Here is a 16915-nt window from a genome sequence, read left to right as displayed (position 1 = left end):
TAGCATCGTAACAATGGCAGCCAATCTCTATAACGCTTTGTTTGCTATCAACGCTGCTGAGTCCTCTAATTCGTTTTGGAGGAAAAATCGATGCTGTTTGCCAAAATAGCTATCTCCAAATGTTCTAACAAGCTGGGCTTAGTGCAGTAGAGGTGTGTTCTCTGGATTCCCATCAGTCTACCGATTTCCAACCAGATGACTGCAAGGTTGAGGTGTACCCTGATAAAACAGCTAATCCTCTGCAGCATGAATTTGTTAATTTAGTGCAAGAAACTGCATCTGTCAAGTTGATTGATAACACCAATTGAATCCACAATGACAGAAAAATTGTTTTCCAAACAGATGGCACAGCTTGGAGAGAGTGAGCCATGATCAATTGCTGCCTGCAGGAAGAGGAAATGGAGTTTTGCTCAGAGATATTAGACACAAGGGTATCAATACTGGATGAGCTCTTATCCAGGAAAAAAAAAGCAGTGGTGCAGAAAAAAATCTGTTAACCATTTGCTGTGAATAGGTGTGCTGGGGTTACCTAACCTGTGTCAGGATCTTGCTCACAAGAAGAAAGAAAAAATTTCAAAAGTCTTTGAATGAGATAGCTATGCTGGCACAGCAGGGGTGGCAATGCAGGGTCACACAACAAAAAAGCTTAAATCTGGCCCAACTTTTATCATTGTGTATCATCTAGTGCTGCAATCACTGAAATTCAAGGAAGATATAATAACTGTCATGATAACTTTGCTTGTTTGATTGACTGTGTGTTCGTGTCTGACCTTAAGATCTTAAGCTTGATTTATAGTTGCATCGATAATACGTCATAGGTCTCACGTAGGAACTGTGTCGCTGCAGACCCTTTACACAGACCCCTACACCGTAGCCTGACATGCACCTCCCCAGAAATGTAGCATCCGTCAATCAAGCTGTAGACTCTGTTGGTCAAATCACATGGAATAATTTGGACCTTCACAAACAGAGGCAGTCACTCACACTTGACTGAACTTGACTGTAGTACATATAGCACATTGAGGACTAAAGAAATTAAATACTAATTTGTCAACTTGAATTTCTAATGATATAACGTACAAAATCATATACATGCTGTACTACAAAGATGAGACTTGTAAGGCTTTGTTATTAATTGAGAGTAACACATATTGTTCTCTCTTGTTATTGGTGTTAATGGATTTAAATGAGATTAAAGTGAATTCTGCATTGAACAAAATTAATAAATCTCTAGGGCATGAAAACAAACTGAACTAAGCAGCCAGACAGAAAATGTTTATCTTTCCAGATCAAATGATGTGTTCTTTCCCTCATCCTTTTACTTCATCTGTTTCCCACAATAAATTTGTATTACCTGTGGTTGTGGGTTTTTTGTTTTATCCAATATTCCCATGAAACAAAGGACCCCCACAAAGCTACTAAAATGCTGAAACCTACACAATAAGACCTGTCAGTCACATTTATCTCTTGTAAATAAAAAAATAAATCTGACATGAATAATGTGTTTAATATGTTTGAAAGAAGCTTTAGTTTAATATAGGCTCATTTTTTATTCTGGTGATACTGTATATGACAAAGTGAATATTAAATTGCCTAATAACCAATACGCTAACATATGCAGGAAGGTAACAGGTTGCTCTGAAATATGAAATGGGTTTTGGGCTTTGGGCATTAACCAGCATGTGATTCACAGTAATTTTAAGTTTTTGGCTTTGAACGATTCTTCAGACAAAATTTACAAAGAAGGACATAAATCATACATGAATAGACCAATATTTGAACCAGTCTGATTTTTACAAATGGGTCTGACAACATTTGTGTTGTTATAAATGTTGCACTGTACAATTAGATATAATATGTTTCTAAACAGAGAAAGTAAATGAGGAAATTAAAACAGGAATTGCTTTGGGTACTTTATTATATGACAATATTGACTTTTACATTGAAAAAATGTAGCCTCTGGCAATGTAACACTTATAAAGCGAGGCTGACACCATGAGAAAACCAAAAAAAAAGCAGTAATTTTAACTGCTGGGTTACAATGTTTCAGAGTAAAATAAAATGCTCACTTTGCTACATTTGTGCACTTTTGTTAATATGTACTAAAGCCAAATGGATGCTGTGAAAAATTGAACTGAACAGCTTATGTTCTGTGCCTCACCATGCTTCTTTTACAGCAGCGACAGTGGCTGGGGCTTTGTTAACAGGCAGCATCAACATAATGAAGACGTATTTTTGAAAAATGTCTTCTTTTAAAACCACCAAATGAATGGCCTCCACAACACATTGTTCAAACCACTTCTCTTTGACTTCACCCTTTGCTATCAGAGAGGTCCTGCAGGGCAACCCCCCTCTCTTGTAAGCACATTTCCATGGAGCTCAGCACCCCTGAACCATCTGTTTCACCTCACCTAGCTCCTCAAACACGAGCTGCTCTGGGCACTACAGCCGTCACTTTGCATCACAGCATCACAGCCTTCCATGTCAGCTGTAAAGCAGGAACTAGAAGGGGCACCGGAAAATGTTTCTTCTTGCCTTCCTTCCATTTTTCTCTTTATCCTGGTGACACTGCTCTGTTTTCAATTCAGAGATTAAAAGGCCCCTACCTAATTTAAGAAACACAATCAGAAACAAGTAGAAATTTCAACAATGATGAGAATCTTTGTTCAGTCTTGCCAGTGATTATCCCAGATAATAGTCATGCTGCTGTTTGACAAAAGAGAGCTGACAACCCCGTGGCCCCCACTGTTCTCTAAGCCTCCATGAGTTGCTATTGTTGAGCCTGTCAAACATCCCATTGTCACATGGAACAAATTGACGTTTACTATGATAACAGTGGCCCGTTTACCACTAAATGTTTTTAACAATGGCTCTAGTTATTTCAGACAAAAAGCAGGATGATCATTTCCTGCCAGTGACCATTGCTGACAACTTACAACTGCCAGTGACAGATTTAATCAGCCGTAGCTAGTTTAGTAATTTTACAAATGTTAGTCCCACAAATGTTAGTCTAACATTTCTAGCTGACTCATTTAGAACATGAAAACCAGTATGTAAATAGTTTTCAGTAATACTTTTATCAGATTTAACGAATGTCTATACAGTATACTGTATATGATATATGATTTACAACTATTAAACATAGTGGACTAAAACAGAAATTCACAAGTTATATATAGTGATTTTATCTGAAAATGTTTTTGTTTTTGTGTTTTTTTAAAACCTTTTGATTCATCTTCCTAACATGCCATCCTATTTTGAGCACGTACCTTATTCTGGGCACCCCAATAAAAAACTTCTACATACACTCCTGCGCCACACAGTTAACTTCTTACAGATTCCATTACATTTGTACAGGTTGAGTCACAGGCTTTAGTCTGGTAGGCTGAGGAGATCTGACTTGCTACAAATTCTTTCATGGATTTTACTCTGTGACCCAGAAGAGGCAGCTGCAGACCCATAAAAAACACCAGCTTCCCATTAGCCAAGACCTTAAAGAGAGACAGAGCATGGGGAACAGAAGAGGTTAGGTACTGATGTGGAAAAGGAGCCCTAAAGTAGTAATTACAGTCTTGGTCATTAGTCTTTTCTGACCGTTGAAACCCTCCAAAGAAATGAGGTTTATACCAAATATTTACTGTATGATCACTGTCGTGAAGGAAACCTACTTCTGCAGTGGATTGTTCCCCGAACAGACTCTTGTGTCAGGAACCCAGGCCACCAATGAATAGTACTGCAGCAAAGCACTGGCATTATAGATCTAGTGGTAGGGTTTCTATCACAAGAGCTAGACAAGTCTATGTCTGTGTCTCTGTGTGTGAGATGGTGGGCAAAGGTGAGAGAATGAAAGATACATGACAGAATAAAACTGAAGAGGATAGGTGAGTAGCAGATTGCGTTAGAAGCTATGAATAGCTTCTCAGTGAATGAGCTGAGGCACACAGATCTAATGTATTTGTATAATGTGAGTTTGTGCGTGTGTGCGTGCGTGCATATGTGCATGGTACCAGCCAGAAGTCTCTTTGTGGTAGTGATGCCACTGAAGAGACTTGATCTATCACTTAGTGTTAGAGAAAGAAAAGTAGCAGAGAGGGAGGCGGTATGACAGATTTATCAGTCCACTGTTCCAGACCTCCATTAGCTCACCGTGCCAGAGTAGGAAAACACAGATGCTTGTGTGTGCGTTTATGTCTTTAGACAAATTGGGGGATGAATCCTCACTAGTGGGATAGTATTATCCACACACTGGTTCTCACATTATTTTCTAATCCTCCTTTCATCCCTTCCTTCATAATATAAATGAACTACCACTACTACCACATATTTAACCTGAACAATGTTGTCTTCACTTTCTGTTGACATTGAAGTTGATGTAGGTCTTACCTACTTAAGCTCTTTTCCAAGGCTGAAGGATTACAAACTTAAAGAGTGGTATTCATTTAACTGTGTTGGTATAATCAACACAATTTGGTACATTTATGATGGTTTTCTGCCACCGTCTTTCACAGATGAAGTTTGGTATCCACAATAGCTAAATAACACCACTACAAGCACTTGTTTCTCCAAACGAAGGAATTTTGTTTAGAAGAAACTTAAGTTGCACAAACTATTAGTAAAGTCTTTGCTAAGTTTGCACATAAAAGTCCTGAAAGGTCAAAACAGTATTTGCTTTTTACTCTGTGATTTTCCATAATCACTTACAGTAAACTAGATCCTGTCGCTATGGAAACACAAGCCTCAAAGTATTTGACTAGCAAAAAGTCAAAAAGATGTGTGAGCTATCTGCACTTTTAAACTTTACCTGCACGTGTTACATGCAGCATAGTTCAACCACAAAGGCAGCCAATAATGTAAAATCCAGGGCTCACAAAGCTGAAAACTCAATTTTCATAACCAGAACAAAATGTCACTTTTTCCACAGGAGACAAAAATATATGGGAGCCTTATCACACAAAAATGTCACCCAAAGAAGATGCCAAATGGACCTGTTACAGCAGCCTTTTTCTCATTTATTTTTTTTTTATTGCGTCTGTGTTCATGTGCATCTGCATATCCTAGATAGGTGATGATGAGGCAAAGGGGTGCAGGGCACACTCAAAGCCTGGGTTACAAATAGCTGCTAGCATACCAACAAAAAGATAAGTGTAGTGTCATGACAGGTGAGCTGGTTGTGTGTGTGTGTGTGTGTGTGTGTGTGTGTGTGTGTTGTGGGGGGGTAAAAAGATCAGAAACAGAATTTGGAAATAAATTAGCATTAAGACATAGTCAGATAGACACGCCTGGCCTGCAGAGAGAATCATTTTCTTCGAATTTCAAACCTGCTGCAGAAGTCCAAACAGATAAGGCAGATGAAAACCCTGCTCCCCAACACTTATCACTGAGGTGCTCTTGAGCAGTACACTTAGGTCCCAACCTCCCTGCAGGACACAGTAGCTAACTGTTAAAGTGTGTGATTTAGATGGGTGCCTCAAAGCTGTCACTATCCTTTACTGCATCTGTATGAATAATTAAGCGTTTTTTGCTGACATAGACAATATCCTCCACAGTCAGGAAAAAAATCACTGGCCAAGAACTCACAGCTTCTACTGTAGGTCTAAACCGAATGTTACAGTACAGTCTGCAGTGTGCCCTCCAAGAATGCATAAATCAATTGGGTTAAGCTGGGAAGAAAGCCAGAAGAATATGTTATTGTGGCTGGAGTAAGAGGATCTCAAGCTCAGGCTTTAAGTCAAAATTAGGTCTGAGAAGTTGAGATGGCAGAGATGAGATGATCCATCCGTGCTGCAAAATAAAAAAAACACTCTCCATGCTTTTTAACAAGTGCAGTCATTGAAAACGATTACATCTGTCTCTTATAAACATTAGCACTTAGAAATTTTTTAATTTATCTGTTCTCTCCTGTGACCACATGAGCTCAAACACATTGCCAACACGCTCAGCAACACAAGACTGGAGGACCAAAACATGGCTGAAGGCCATGTTTGCATCCTCCACTCCCAGTGTGGCTTCTCAGCAGCTCAGGATGTGTCAGTTTTCACAACTATCTAAACATTCAAATTGAGCATTCAAAACATTTCCAAGAACTCTAGTTTTGCAATGTCATAGGAGAAGGTGTGGCTGTAAAAAGCTTCCAGACAACTGCAGATAGAATAATACATGTTAAAGGCATTTAACCTTCTTGCGCCCACCCTGCCATTGTGGCATTCACAGCCCTGAACTCAATCATAGCCATGGGTCTGTGAAGCAAAGGTTAGATTGGCCTGTCTTCTTAGAAATACCTTCAATTTTCATGCAGTACAAGCGCTCAGATGCTATACTTTAGCATCTACAAAAATACCTCAGTCTCTATCACTACTGTCCAGCTGCAGATGTCTAGACATCAGAACAAGCACTTTAAAGTGGTACCCTTTTTTTTTTTCATATTGAATGTGCTGAGGCGCAGACCCTGAAGACCAACAAATGTTCAAACACTAATGGCTTGAACTAAGCATTACATCTAACACAGTCAGGTAGGTTTATTTTAGTCTTCTTTACGTTTGGTCCAATTTGGGAGTCGAATAAATGAATAATAGCTATTTTATTTCCTTCAATATGACACATATGCCACAACCAGTGGAGTCAACAACAAACTTCTGGCCAAACCAAAAGGTGACAGAAGGTCCTTTGTGGTGTTCAGTATGGTTGAGTTTCATTGAAAGAAATAATTCAAATAAAAACGACAAAAAGATCTACCAGGACAATGCTTTTGGAAAGAAATGTTGCTGTTAAGGTTTCTAAAAGGTCACTGTGCTCCATAAAGCACCATAAACATACCTCAGCTTCATTAGACTCTATGGCATCAGGGTTGTGGCCTGGAAAACCAATCGAAATTCACATTTTTTTTTTTTTTTTTTTACAAACGGACCATATAAATGAAACAGAGGAAATCTGTTTTATACATGTCCTATAATCTCTGACACTGCAGAGCTGAGCTTACTGTAAATGTTCAACATATACACAAAGGGCGACAGCCATATTCTCCTCTCAAAATTTATGATTGAAAAATATTGTCATTTTATCCAGGAGCACGTGGGATCAGTATAAGACAGGAAGGCAGTGGTGTCAAGCTTGGTTTGTTATCGTACCCTGCTGTATACAAATAAGTTCCCTCCATTTCCCTACTCTGCCTTGACATTCAGGGAATATCAAAATGGTTGTGGATGATAAACAACACTTAAACACATCTTCTCCTCCTCACCCCCTTTACTACATCTGTCTGATGTCTTCAACCTTCCCCTGCCTCTCCTTTTCTTCATTGTCAGACTAAATTATCTTAATTGCATCTCCTTGTCCTCCACAGTCCCTAACAACATGGTATCCACCATCAGAGAATGTAAAACTGTAACCATTGTAAACTGACAGCAGTGGATTAGGACAAGCAAACATGCCGTCTGAATGTCAGTGATGCAGTGAGGGAAAATTCAGGTGAATGACAAGCTACTAGCTACTTGTCTGCCATCACTGTTACCCTGAGTGAGACATTTAATCCCCATCTGCTGCAGTGGAGCGGCTCTGTAGGCATTGGTTGGAAAGTGTGGTGTTTATGGTTAGCTGTGGGAGGCTTGTTAATGCCTTAAAAGAGTGATAGAGAATGTGCATGTACACAGCACTCAAACTACCTTGAATATATAAAGAAAATCCAACATATTTCTCTCGGTTTTAATTGGTCCACCCAAGGGTGCTTCAATTTTTATAACACTTAAGGTGTCTTTCTCGGGGTTTGAGGATGCCACTCAAGCTTGGCTAAGCATCAAAGGTTACGTATGCGTATTGTTACTTTTCAACCATGTGATGATTGTGAGTGGTGCTTTTGTCTTTATGACTACTGTATATGAAGTACTGTAGTTTAAAGTAGGCCCTGGCAATTTTAGAGAAACAATGCTGAAGGACTTTAAAATGAGCAATAAGTTAAACACATTAAGGACTTTACTTTTTTCAAATGTTGAGCAAGCATCAATGCCTGTTAAAACAAAATTAAAGAAAGTGGAGGCTTGTCATCAACACAGACTGGACCATTTTATTTGGAGTGTTACTGTAAAACCATCCATAACTCTTCACAATTTCAAAAACATTAAATATACACAGGAACTGAGAACTTCTACTTTTCTGACAGATTTTGGAAAATGTGAGTAAAATTTTGCTGCTGGCACATTGAAAGTTAAGAGACCAGTCAACAAAGTTGTATCGTTTTTCAGGTTTTTGTATGTGGACCCAAAAGTAACAGAGGGATGTATGATGAAGGGGAAGCTTTAATATTAAAACAAAACAAGAAGTGAAGAATAACAAGGGACTAGACTTACAGACAGCAGTACAGAAACACAACCCACTACACGAACCAAGAAACTAAGTTAAATTACATAGAACATCAAAAAAGGAATAAACTAGAAATAACTTCAACTAAGAGGCTGAAGGTGGACCTTAAAAGACACAGTGATTATGAGGGACACAAAACCAAAACTTAGATGGGAATAAACTGACAATAAGCAACAACAAAAAAAAAAGTACAGACCAGACATAAAACACTTGCTCTAACAAAGCAGGTGGGGAAGCGAAACACAACAACAACCCGGGTTGTATTTAACCAACTACAAGGACAGTGTGACAGAGCTACAAATAAAGACGACAAAACAGTGACCAAACCTCAGACCAAGAACTTGATAACAGACGTCCATAGGAACAAGAGTCAGGGATTCCAAAAACCCACAAGACTGGTAAACTCAAAAACAGAGTGCAACATGAGTGACCAAATGAATGATGCAACATGGAACCAAAGGGAGCACTGGGTTTTAAACTGCAGGGGAACAGGTGAAAACAATTGACTTTTGACGAGTGGTGAAGCTGTCGAAATTAACTGGGGGACAGGAAGTGGAGAAAAGGAGGTACAAAATAAAAGTCTAGGGCGGGAAGTGAGTGTGATGGTCAGATCATGACATCGATACCTCTGAGTTTGAACAAAATGGATTGTTATTAGTTTTGTAAAGGTAACATTTGTAACAATTCTGTTATAGTGGATTACATCAGAAGTTTTGAAAAAACTCTACTAATGACCCAACTGCCTAGAGCAATGCCACAATAACACTGAGTGTATAGAAAAATAAATTATAAATTAGAAAAGTACTGTAAGTAAATTATGTTTTACGTTTTTTTAATGGATCAACTGTAGCAAGACTAAATTGAGCAGGGAAAATAGCTGGTAATCAAACTGTTTGCTTTCAGATCTTTTCTCCACCCTATCAGCAAACCTGCAATTGACTAGCACATTTTGTGCAATGACAGGCTTTTTTACTGCAAGCACAGCAACAACTTAAGGATCCTTTGTACAATCAATTGCTCACTTGTATAAACATTGTGTTTGGGGTAATACTAGAACAGTAAAGCAGCAGCATGTTAAATTAGCTACACAAGGTGCACTTCTTATGTTAACATACAGTAATAGGTCAAATCTATCTCTCAGTGAGGCACTGTTGGCTCTTGGTGCAGGAAAATGATTTTGTCTTTCCCTCTGAAACACAAACACACACACTAGGCTTACTGACCAGCCTTTCAGCAACCTATTAAAGTAATTATGGTGCACAGAGGAGAAAAAACGTTGTGTATTTCTCTGTCAGAGAAGATTCATACCGGAGATTGGCTCATCATTGCAGTCAAAAATGCCATGGGCCCATGTTCATAAAATATAAACACAACACAGACACGCACACATGCACACACACACACACACACAAAGTACAAAGCAGTCACATTTTCTCAAAACAACAAACATAAGACACAACACAGCAAGTTTTTAGAGCAGCCATTTCCCATTTGGTGCTATAGTGATAGTGAGGTGGACATTTTCACAGCTTATTCTGTTTTTTAAAAAGCCTCTTTTACATGTGGGAATTGTCCTGTGCATGTTGTTTGTTTTTATGCCATACATGTGACCTTGGATTTACAAACAACTATTGGAAATTATCTAATACATACTGCACAAGGCAATGCATCAATAGTACAATTTACATGTATCTAATTCATACTTTGATTATGTTTCACACAATAAAGAGTAAAGTAAGTAAATCACACAGCTGTTTGGATATTTTGCTATGAAAATATACACTTATCACCTATACATTTAATACCATCTGAGGTTTTCAATGTAGTGGTGGGCAGGGATACATATAGAGTCTCATAGCTTGCTGTGTATGTAACAACCACAAGTAGGTAATGTTCTGGCTGGTTCACTGCCAGTGGACAGGTAGTTGTGAAAGTTGTCTTACAATAGCGTTTTAGTCTGTGCAGTATGTGTTCTGAAGTGTCTCCTTCATCAAAATATGTCATTTAGTTTGGCTGCCTTAATCAAAAGTAGCATGATTTGTTATGTATAACTGTATAACAGCAGATATCAGAGTAACTCTGAGCATGGCCGTATACAAGGTGTTGTGCTTTCATATACAGTATGCATATTGTGTACTTATATTCTGTTATATACATCAAATTAATCCCTTTGGTGCCCGTGTTTGTAAGGCTCTGTGTTGGGTGTTTCCTGTGTGCTTGAGTGGCCCAAAAGGGAATAGATTAATTATGAGAGAAAGTTCATCATTTTGTGTCGAATAAAATAGAAAACTGAAAATAACAACGGCACTTTGTATGGAGGCCTGTGCTGTCATCCTGACTTTACTGTCAAAAAAAGCCACGAAGTCACATCAAGATATTGTTTTTGTTTCATCCATGTGCAGGAGCATATTCACAGTTTTTATTGTATATGCGTATGTCCCGTGTTTAAATACCCCAACCAATGTTTAATGCAGGCCTGAGCAATTCATTATATCCAAATCAATATTGCAGTATAACAGAATGTGTTTTTCAAACTGTAAGGCTGCAATTTGAGCCTTGGCTACGATTTGTGATTTGAAAGACAATCTGACTGCTTTCTACTTTGTGTGTGTGTGTGTGTGTGTGTGTGTGTGTGTGTGTGTGTGTGTGTGTGTGTGTGTGTGTGTGTGTGTGTGTGTGTGTGTGTGTGTGCATGGCCTACATGAAATAGCAGTTGATATGATGACTGTGTCCTATTCAGTGTTGGGTTGGTCTTTTTATCATATTTTATAGCTTCTTTGCAGTTAGTCATACTGAAATAAAGGAAGCAAACAATTAAACTGCAATCACAATGTTGCTCTGAAGAACTGCAATTCAATTATGTTCTCTTATCATTCAGCCGTAGTTTATTGGATCCATGTTAGACATTTCCACTGCATGCTGTTTACTGTCTTCTACTTCTTCATTTTATCTTGCTTCTTTTCTGCTATTTCCCAGAGAGGTGTGTTATGTATAATAAGAAAACCTATTATGGGTTCTTTTTTGTTATGGGTTGTTCAGTGCATGTGCCTCAAACAAAACACACAACCACTCTCTGAATGGTCATTGATGTCACCTTTATTCTTGCTCCTTTTACCTTGAAGAGCTTTTTTTCATAATGAAAGCCACTATGGCTCCTGCCTAATTAAACAAGCACCAATTTCAGGAAGATTAAAGCCATTACAATTAGCCATCAAAAAAGAGACAAGAAGAGACAAGACAAAAAGACCAAAATACACAATTATGCATTAATTTAACCGTTCAGATTTATAAAAAGTGTTTTTCTCTGAATGACTGTTTTATCAAATGCTCTGCTTATAAATCAGATTATTAGTGTATTCTTTAGTGTTGTAACTTAATTTATATTTTTATTTCTCATAAAATGTATTAATTATGGTGGATAGGTCAATCCCAGAAAAATAATTCCTAATGCTACTCAAGACCTATAAACAATTTCAAGATTTATTCAGTTTCTTGTTTTGTGTGTGCAGGTGAAAATTGAAGCAGATGACTGGATGAGACAGTCATAAAAAACAACCAAATGTTCTAAAACTCTCAACTATTGGCTCAGCACAACTTAGACAAATGTCTTGACATTTCAAAGCAATGGAATACGACTCCCTCTTCATTACCAGAGAAACATGAAAACAAACTCCCCTGGATAACATAGCTACCAGGGTAATGCATCACTGCATTGCTTGTGTGTCTGAGTGTGTGTGTGTGTTTGAGAGAGAAAGAGGGGGCCCTCAGTGTGATTCTTCCTGCCTCTCTCCCCAGACAGGATAAAACGAAGGCTCTGCACATCCTTTCCAAAGGTAAAGTCCTGAATTGTGGTTATTATCTAACAGTGTTTGTAAAAAGGAGAATGTATCTAGTCATTCTAAGCAAGCATCTACCCTAAGTCACCATGAAACCAAATAGCAGGAACACACACAAATAAGAATGAGCAGTACTGGCCTGAAGATTAGAGAAGCAAACTTACTGTACAGTATGGCCATGAAGGTTGCTTGTTCAATACCTGGACTGGCAGAGAAAAGATCTGGGTGGGGCAAGTGAAAATGTAATGCCAATCATTACCACTCCCCTTTGCCAAGGCTTTGAAACACAAGAGCTCGAGAGGGGCCGCTCAGTGGTCATAGATAAGATGCTGGTTGTGCTGGGCGGCTTTTAGATGTCATTATGTGTAACTGTGTGAATCTGATCAGGGCCTTCCTCAGAAAGAGAGGAATCACTGAGCAAATAAAAGTATATAAAAATGTTTGCTGGTTTTCGCAAAGGATGACACCCTCAATGCAACTTAGCTGAACTTTTTAAAATGTGCGCTGCAGAAGTTTTCGCCATGAGAAAAGCTTTATTTTTTGCCCTTTAAAGAAAGATGAAAGGCTGTCACAAGAATAAAATTTGGCAAGCAGTTGTGTTATCTCACAGCTGCAGAGTGTCTTAAATTAAAAATAAACAATCTGGCAAGAGCTTTTTTTCTTTTTCTAATCAAGCCAGTTCAGAAGAAAAGGTTTGATATCAAACTTGTAATGACATTATTAAGGTCTATGCCATCAGTGTAGAGACTTTGGGAACACTTATATTTGCATTGCTAAAGTCCCCTGAAGTAAGTAACATCAGTAGTCCATGCACTGTGGGGAAAACACATACAGAGAGACTCTGAAAATCTTTTGCAATAGTTTTGTAACTGTGTCATCATCAGGGTTGTGCTTTGGGGAGAGCCAGACTTCTTTTGACTACTGTAGGTTTTTATAATAACATACATTACAGAAGCATTAGGAGGTGCACACTGGTTCCTCTGCACGCTTTGGTGCACCACAGTCACCTAAACACTTTCTTTGGCCACACACGGCTGTAAAAGTGAAGAAAGGATCAATCTTATGCATAACATATTTTCACTATGTGCTTTTTCTTATGTAACTGGCATTATTATATGTTAAATAGCCTAGTTAATAAACAAATATTTAATTTTCTTAATCAATGGGTCAGTGGCTAAACGAGTTACAAAGAGGTCACACTCTGTGCTTCTAAATCAGCTCATGACAGTTTACAGTTGTGGTCATGGTCATGGCAATAATGAATATCTCCCTCTTAATGTTCTTCAAGGTAACATATTCATACCTAATGCCAGCAAATCTCATTGAATGCCACAGTTAAATGGCTTCACCTGACTTGCACAATAGCCCAGAAGACTGATGATGAAGGATGATTGATGCATAAAGAGAGATTACAGGATGCCCCATTAAGGTGACATTTTTCTCAGCCAATGCGAGAGCACAAGCTGAGGAGACGAGCAGTAATTTGGGTAATTTTGCACCAAGCTTCACCCTTTTCTTTAGTTCTTTAATGACAATAATTATCTGTGGAAAACACTGTAGGATGTGTTGTCTCCCCCTCCTTCCTCTCCTCTTTGTCTGATTAATATCTTTTCCTCTCCTTTCTTACTAAATTACCCTTGTGTCTCTTCTTCATCCTCCTCCTTATCCTCCCGTTATTTCACTCAGACTCTCTGGGCCTAACTTGGTGTCTTTCAGTGGTCTTTTGATCATACTTTACCAAACAAATTTACTACTTAAGTACAACTCTATTAATGTCTCAGTACAAACCAACCTTAAAAACTGTAATAATGAAAACTGTAATTGCATTTGGGCCAAGAGCACTCGAGTGGGTCGTTTTTTGCTATTTTGGAGCGGTTAAAAGTTGAGGTTTCACAATATAAACTAAACGCATGCAGTGTGTGGTTTGCCTCAATAGCAAGACTTTGAACATATGTGTCCTTAAATATCAAAGTTTTAAATGTGAGAACCACTCACATTTATAACATGACTGTAGAATAGTATATATATATATATATATATATATATAATGATATATATTATACCATAGCACCATGTTTGGTATCATATGAAAGTAAACTGCCTCTGCTTTCCAATCATTTCTAAGCGTATGATCAACACTACTGTTAACACTCAGAGGAAAAGCAGAGATCAATTTTCAAATTTGAGAGCCACAAATTCTACAATTCAGTTGCACGTCTTTACTAAACATCAATATTTATACAACCAAAAGTCCATTAAATCAGTGGCTTATCTCCTCTGTAACATTGATTCAACTGTTGATTTATTTCCTAATTTTTCCAGTGCACAGAGAAAATTTTTCTTGTGACTTGAGGCTGAATTTCTCAACACAGAGCTGTGTGCCCTCTGTTAGCTATTTGGTTACAGTGCAGCTAGTAAAAAATACTCAATTTGAGGGTACAAGTAAAACGTTTTTTGCAAAGTAAATTTCAAAGAGCAATTTGTTTTAGGAGAACAGTAACAGTAGATTTCTCATCAAAATACAGGAAATGTACTTGGTAGACTTAATCTCCAAAGCTTTACAAATGGCAAAAATGGAGAGGAAGCCTACTACTGCTTTGAGTAAGAATGCTGTAACATTGATGTAATTTAATATTTTGCAGCAAATGCAGTTGCAGGTCAGAAATTTTCAATTTCGTTTTCAACAGCATCTCATTTTTATAAGGCTGTCAGGTTCTCTCTAATTTAGATCTTTTACTGTTTCAATTCGGCCTGGTGATAGGGACAGGCTAACTGACTTGATTTAGTTCTCCCATGTCCCCGCATCCATAGAGACCCAGGTTACTCATTTTGGGCTTACAGTTGTGGAGTTACAGTATTACTGATTAAATTCAAGGGCATTTTGGGGGCAGAATTTTATATTAAAAAAACCCTAGGGCTTAACTATGCTCTTGACACACCATGGTGTTCCTCAATCCCATTTGGAGTCAGGGGGTTTAAGGCACTGAGAAAATTGAGTGAAACTCTTACTCACCCCAGTGGTTTTTCCAGTCGACTGGCTGGTGATCCAACAATCTCCCCAAGAGTACAGAACGCCTGTCCCAAAAAGTCCTGAGTGGAGGGAAAGCATGGAGGACAGGTTGGCGTACATGGAGTAGAGACAACAAATCAATCTTAGGATATTGTCAGAAACCTAATTTCAGGAGTATTGCTCACATTACAAGAATCCATGCAACTTAAATGTTTTTTGTCAATGAAGAATGTTTGCTCACAGTATGTTCCTATAATTATGCAGATCTAAGTTCAAACAAAAGTGTGCATCCACATCTTTAGCCAAAAGACACTCTGATTTCTTTAGACTGAATTTAAAAAATGCATTGTTTGTAGTGGTGGTAGCGGACGGCATTATATACTATGCTTGCAGTAAATAAATGCTGCAACGTAAAGCTCTAACAACTTAGCTGTGAGACATTGTGCTCTACATTTCATTAAAGGCACCTTAACTGTGGTCTGCTCAACAACGGAATCATATTCAGTTTAATGGTATGAAATTCAAAGCAAAATCAACTCAAATGCCACCTACATACTGTAGGTGATGGTATAACGCAGTGGATTCCAATTGAATCTTCCTGCTACATCATGACCACGCCCAACCTTGATACCAATTCAGCTCATCTTCATCCTTCTAGTCCACCTGACAGTAGATTCAAACCCAGGAGCTACTTGCTTACAGGGAAACAGAGCTAACTATCATTACATTTTCTACTTCAACATGAAAACTAAAATAGCTCAGGTCAACTAATACTTAAGGCTTAACCATGGTGCAATCAAAGCTTGAAACCAACATTTCAGAAAAGCATTGGCATAGCAAATATAGTTAATTCACACTTATTGAGGTGAGTAAATGCTGTATCTATACTACATTTATAGCAAAACATGCCTTACCATATCAACCTAAATTGACTTGCCAACAGTGATGATAAGTAAAAAATGGTGCTCTTCAATAATATGCAAATGTATATTTTAAAGTAAGGGGATTGCTTTTGTTTTGATTAAGATGACCAATATTTGTTAATGAATGGACCCACTTATTGGGCACAACCCACCAGCTGGGAACTGCTGGTTTTATAACACACAGGAGAAAATGAAAGGATTGATGAAAGCACCATAACAAGAGAAATGATTCACCACCATGTAGGGCAAGTTTTTAGTTATGTTCATGTCTTTAGACAGGACAGTGTCTCTTATTCCAGCTTTGAGACTCTCAGTTTTTAATAGGACAGACAAACATATATACAGTCTTGTTTTGTTTTAGCACAGGGAACACAGGCAAGATGTAGGCAAGTCCAAACCAAAAGTAATTAACTTTGGGCTTGGTAGACACACTAAATAATTCAACATCAGGCCAGAGTGTGTTTTATTTCAGTGACTGTCTGGTCTGCTTGATGGCCAAATTACAGTTTTTTGTTTTTTCATGTTTTAGCTGTCATGGAGCCTTTAGGGAATGTGCTGTAAGAAATACTGCTAAAAACATGTTTTCACACAATGTTTGTAATTCAGTTGAGAGTGATGGGCAATTTTCTTCTTCAGTCTTTATCAAATTTACAATAATAAAGTTCAAAAACTGTAGCGACCAGAATACGTTGTACTGTAGCTTGACCTGTCTCTTTGTTTCTTTCTGATCAGTGACACCCATCCTTGTTCTTGAGAGCAGCATCATTAATTTGAGACAGCAGCCATGCAGTGTC

The 16915-nt window shown here is 38.1% G+C and overlaps 1 protein-coding gene across 3 annotated transcripts in view; it reads right to left on the bottom strand.

Annotated features, from left to right (window-relative positions):
• cpne5b (copine Vb) overlaps positions 1-16915 on the bottom strand; it is a 107323-nt gene that overhangs the window by 55590 nt on the left and 34818 nt on the right. For all 3 annotated transcript variants that reach the window (XM_067505453.1, XM_067505455.1, XM_067505454.1), the window contains one exon: positions 15202-15278. In XM_067505453.1, the coding sequence (XP_067361554.1) occupies positions 15202-15278 (77 nt within the window). The remainder of the gene's footprint in view (positions 1-15201; positions 15279-16915) is intronic.

Source organism: Channa argus, chromosome 5 (assembly GCF_033026475.1).
Source record: "Channa argus isolate prfri chromosome 5, Channa argus male v1.0, whole genome shotgun sequence".
NCBI classification, from domain to species: Eukaryota; Metazoa; Chordata; class Actinopteri; order Anabantiformes; family Channidae; genus Channa; species Channa argus.
The sequence above is the reverse complement of the archived record's forward strand: the minus strand, read 5'-3'. Positions and strand labels throughout refer to the sequence as shown.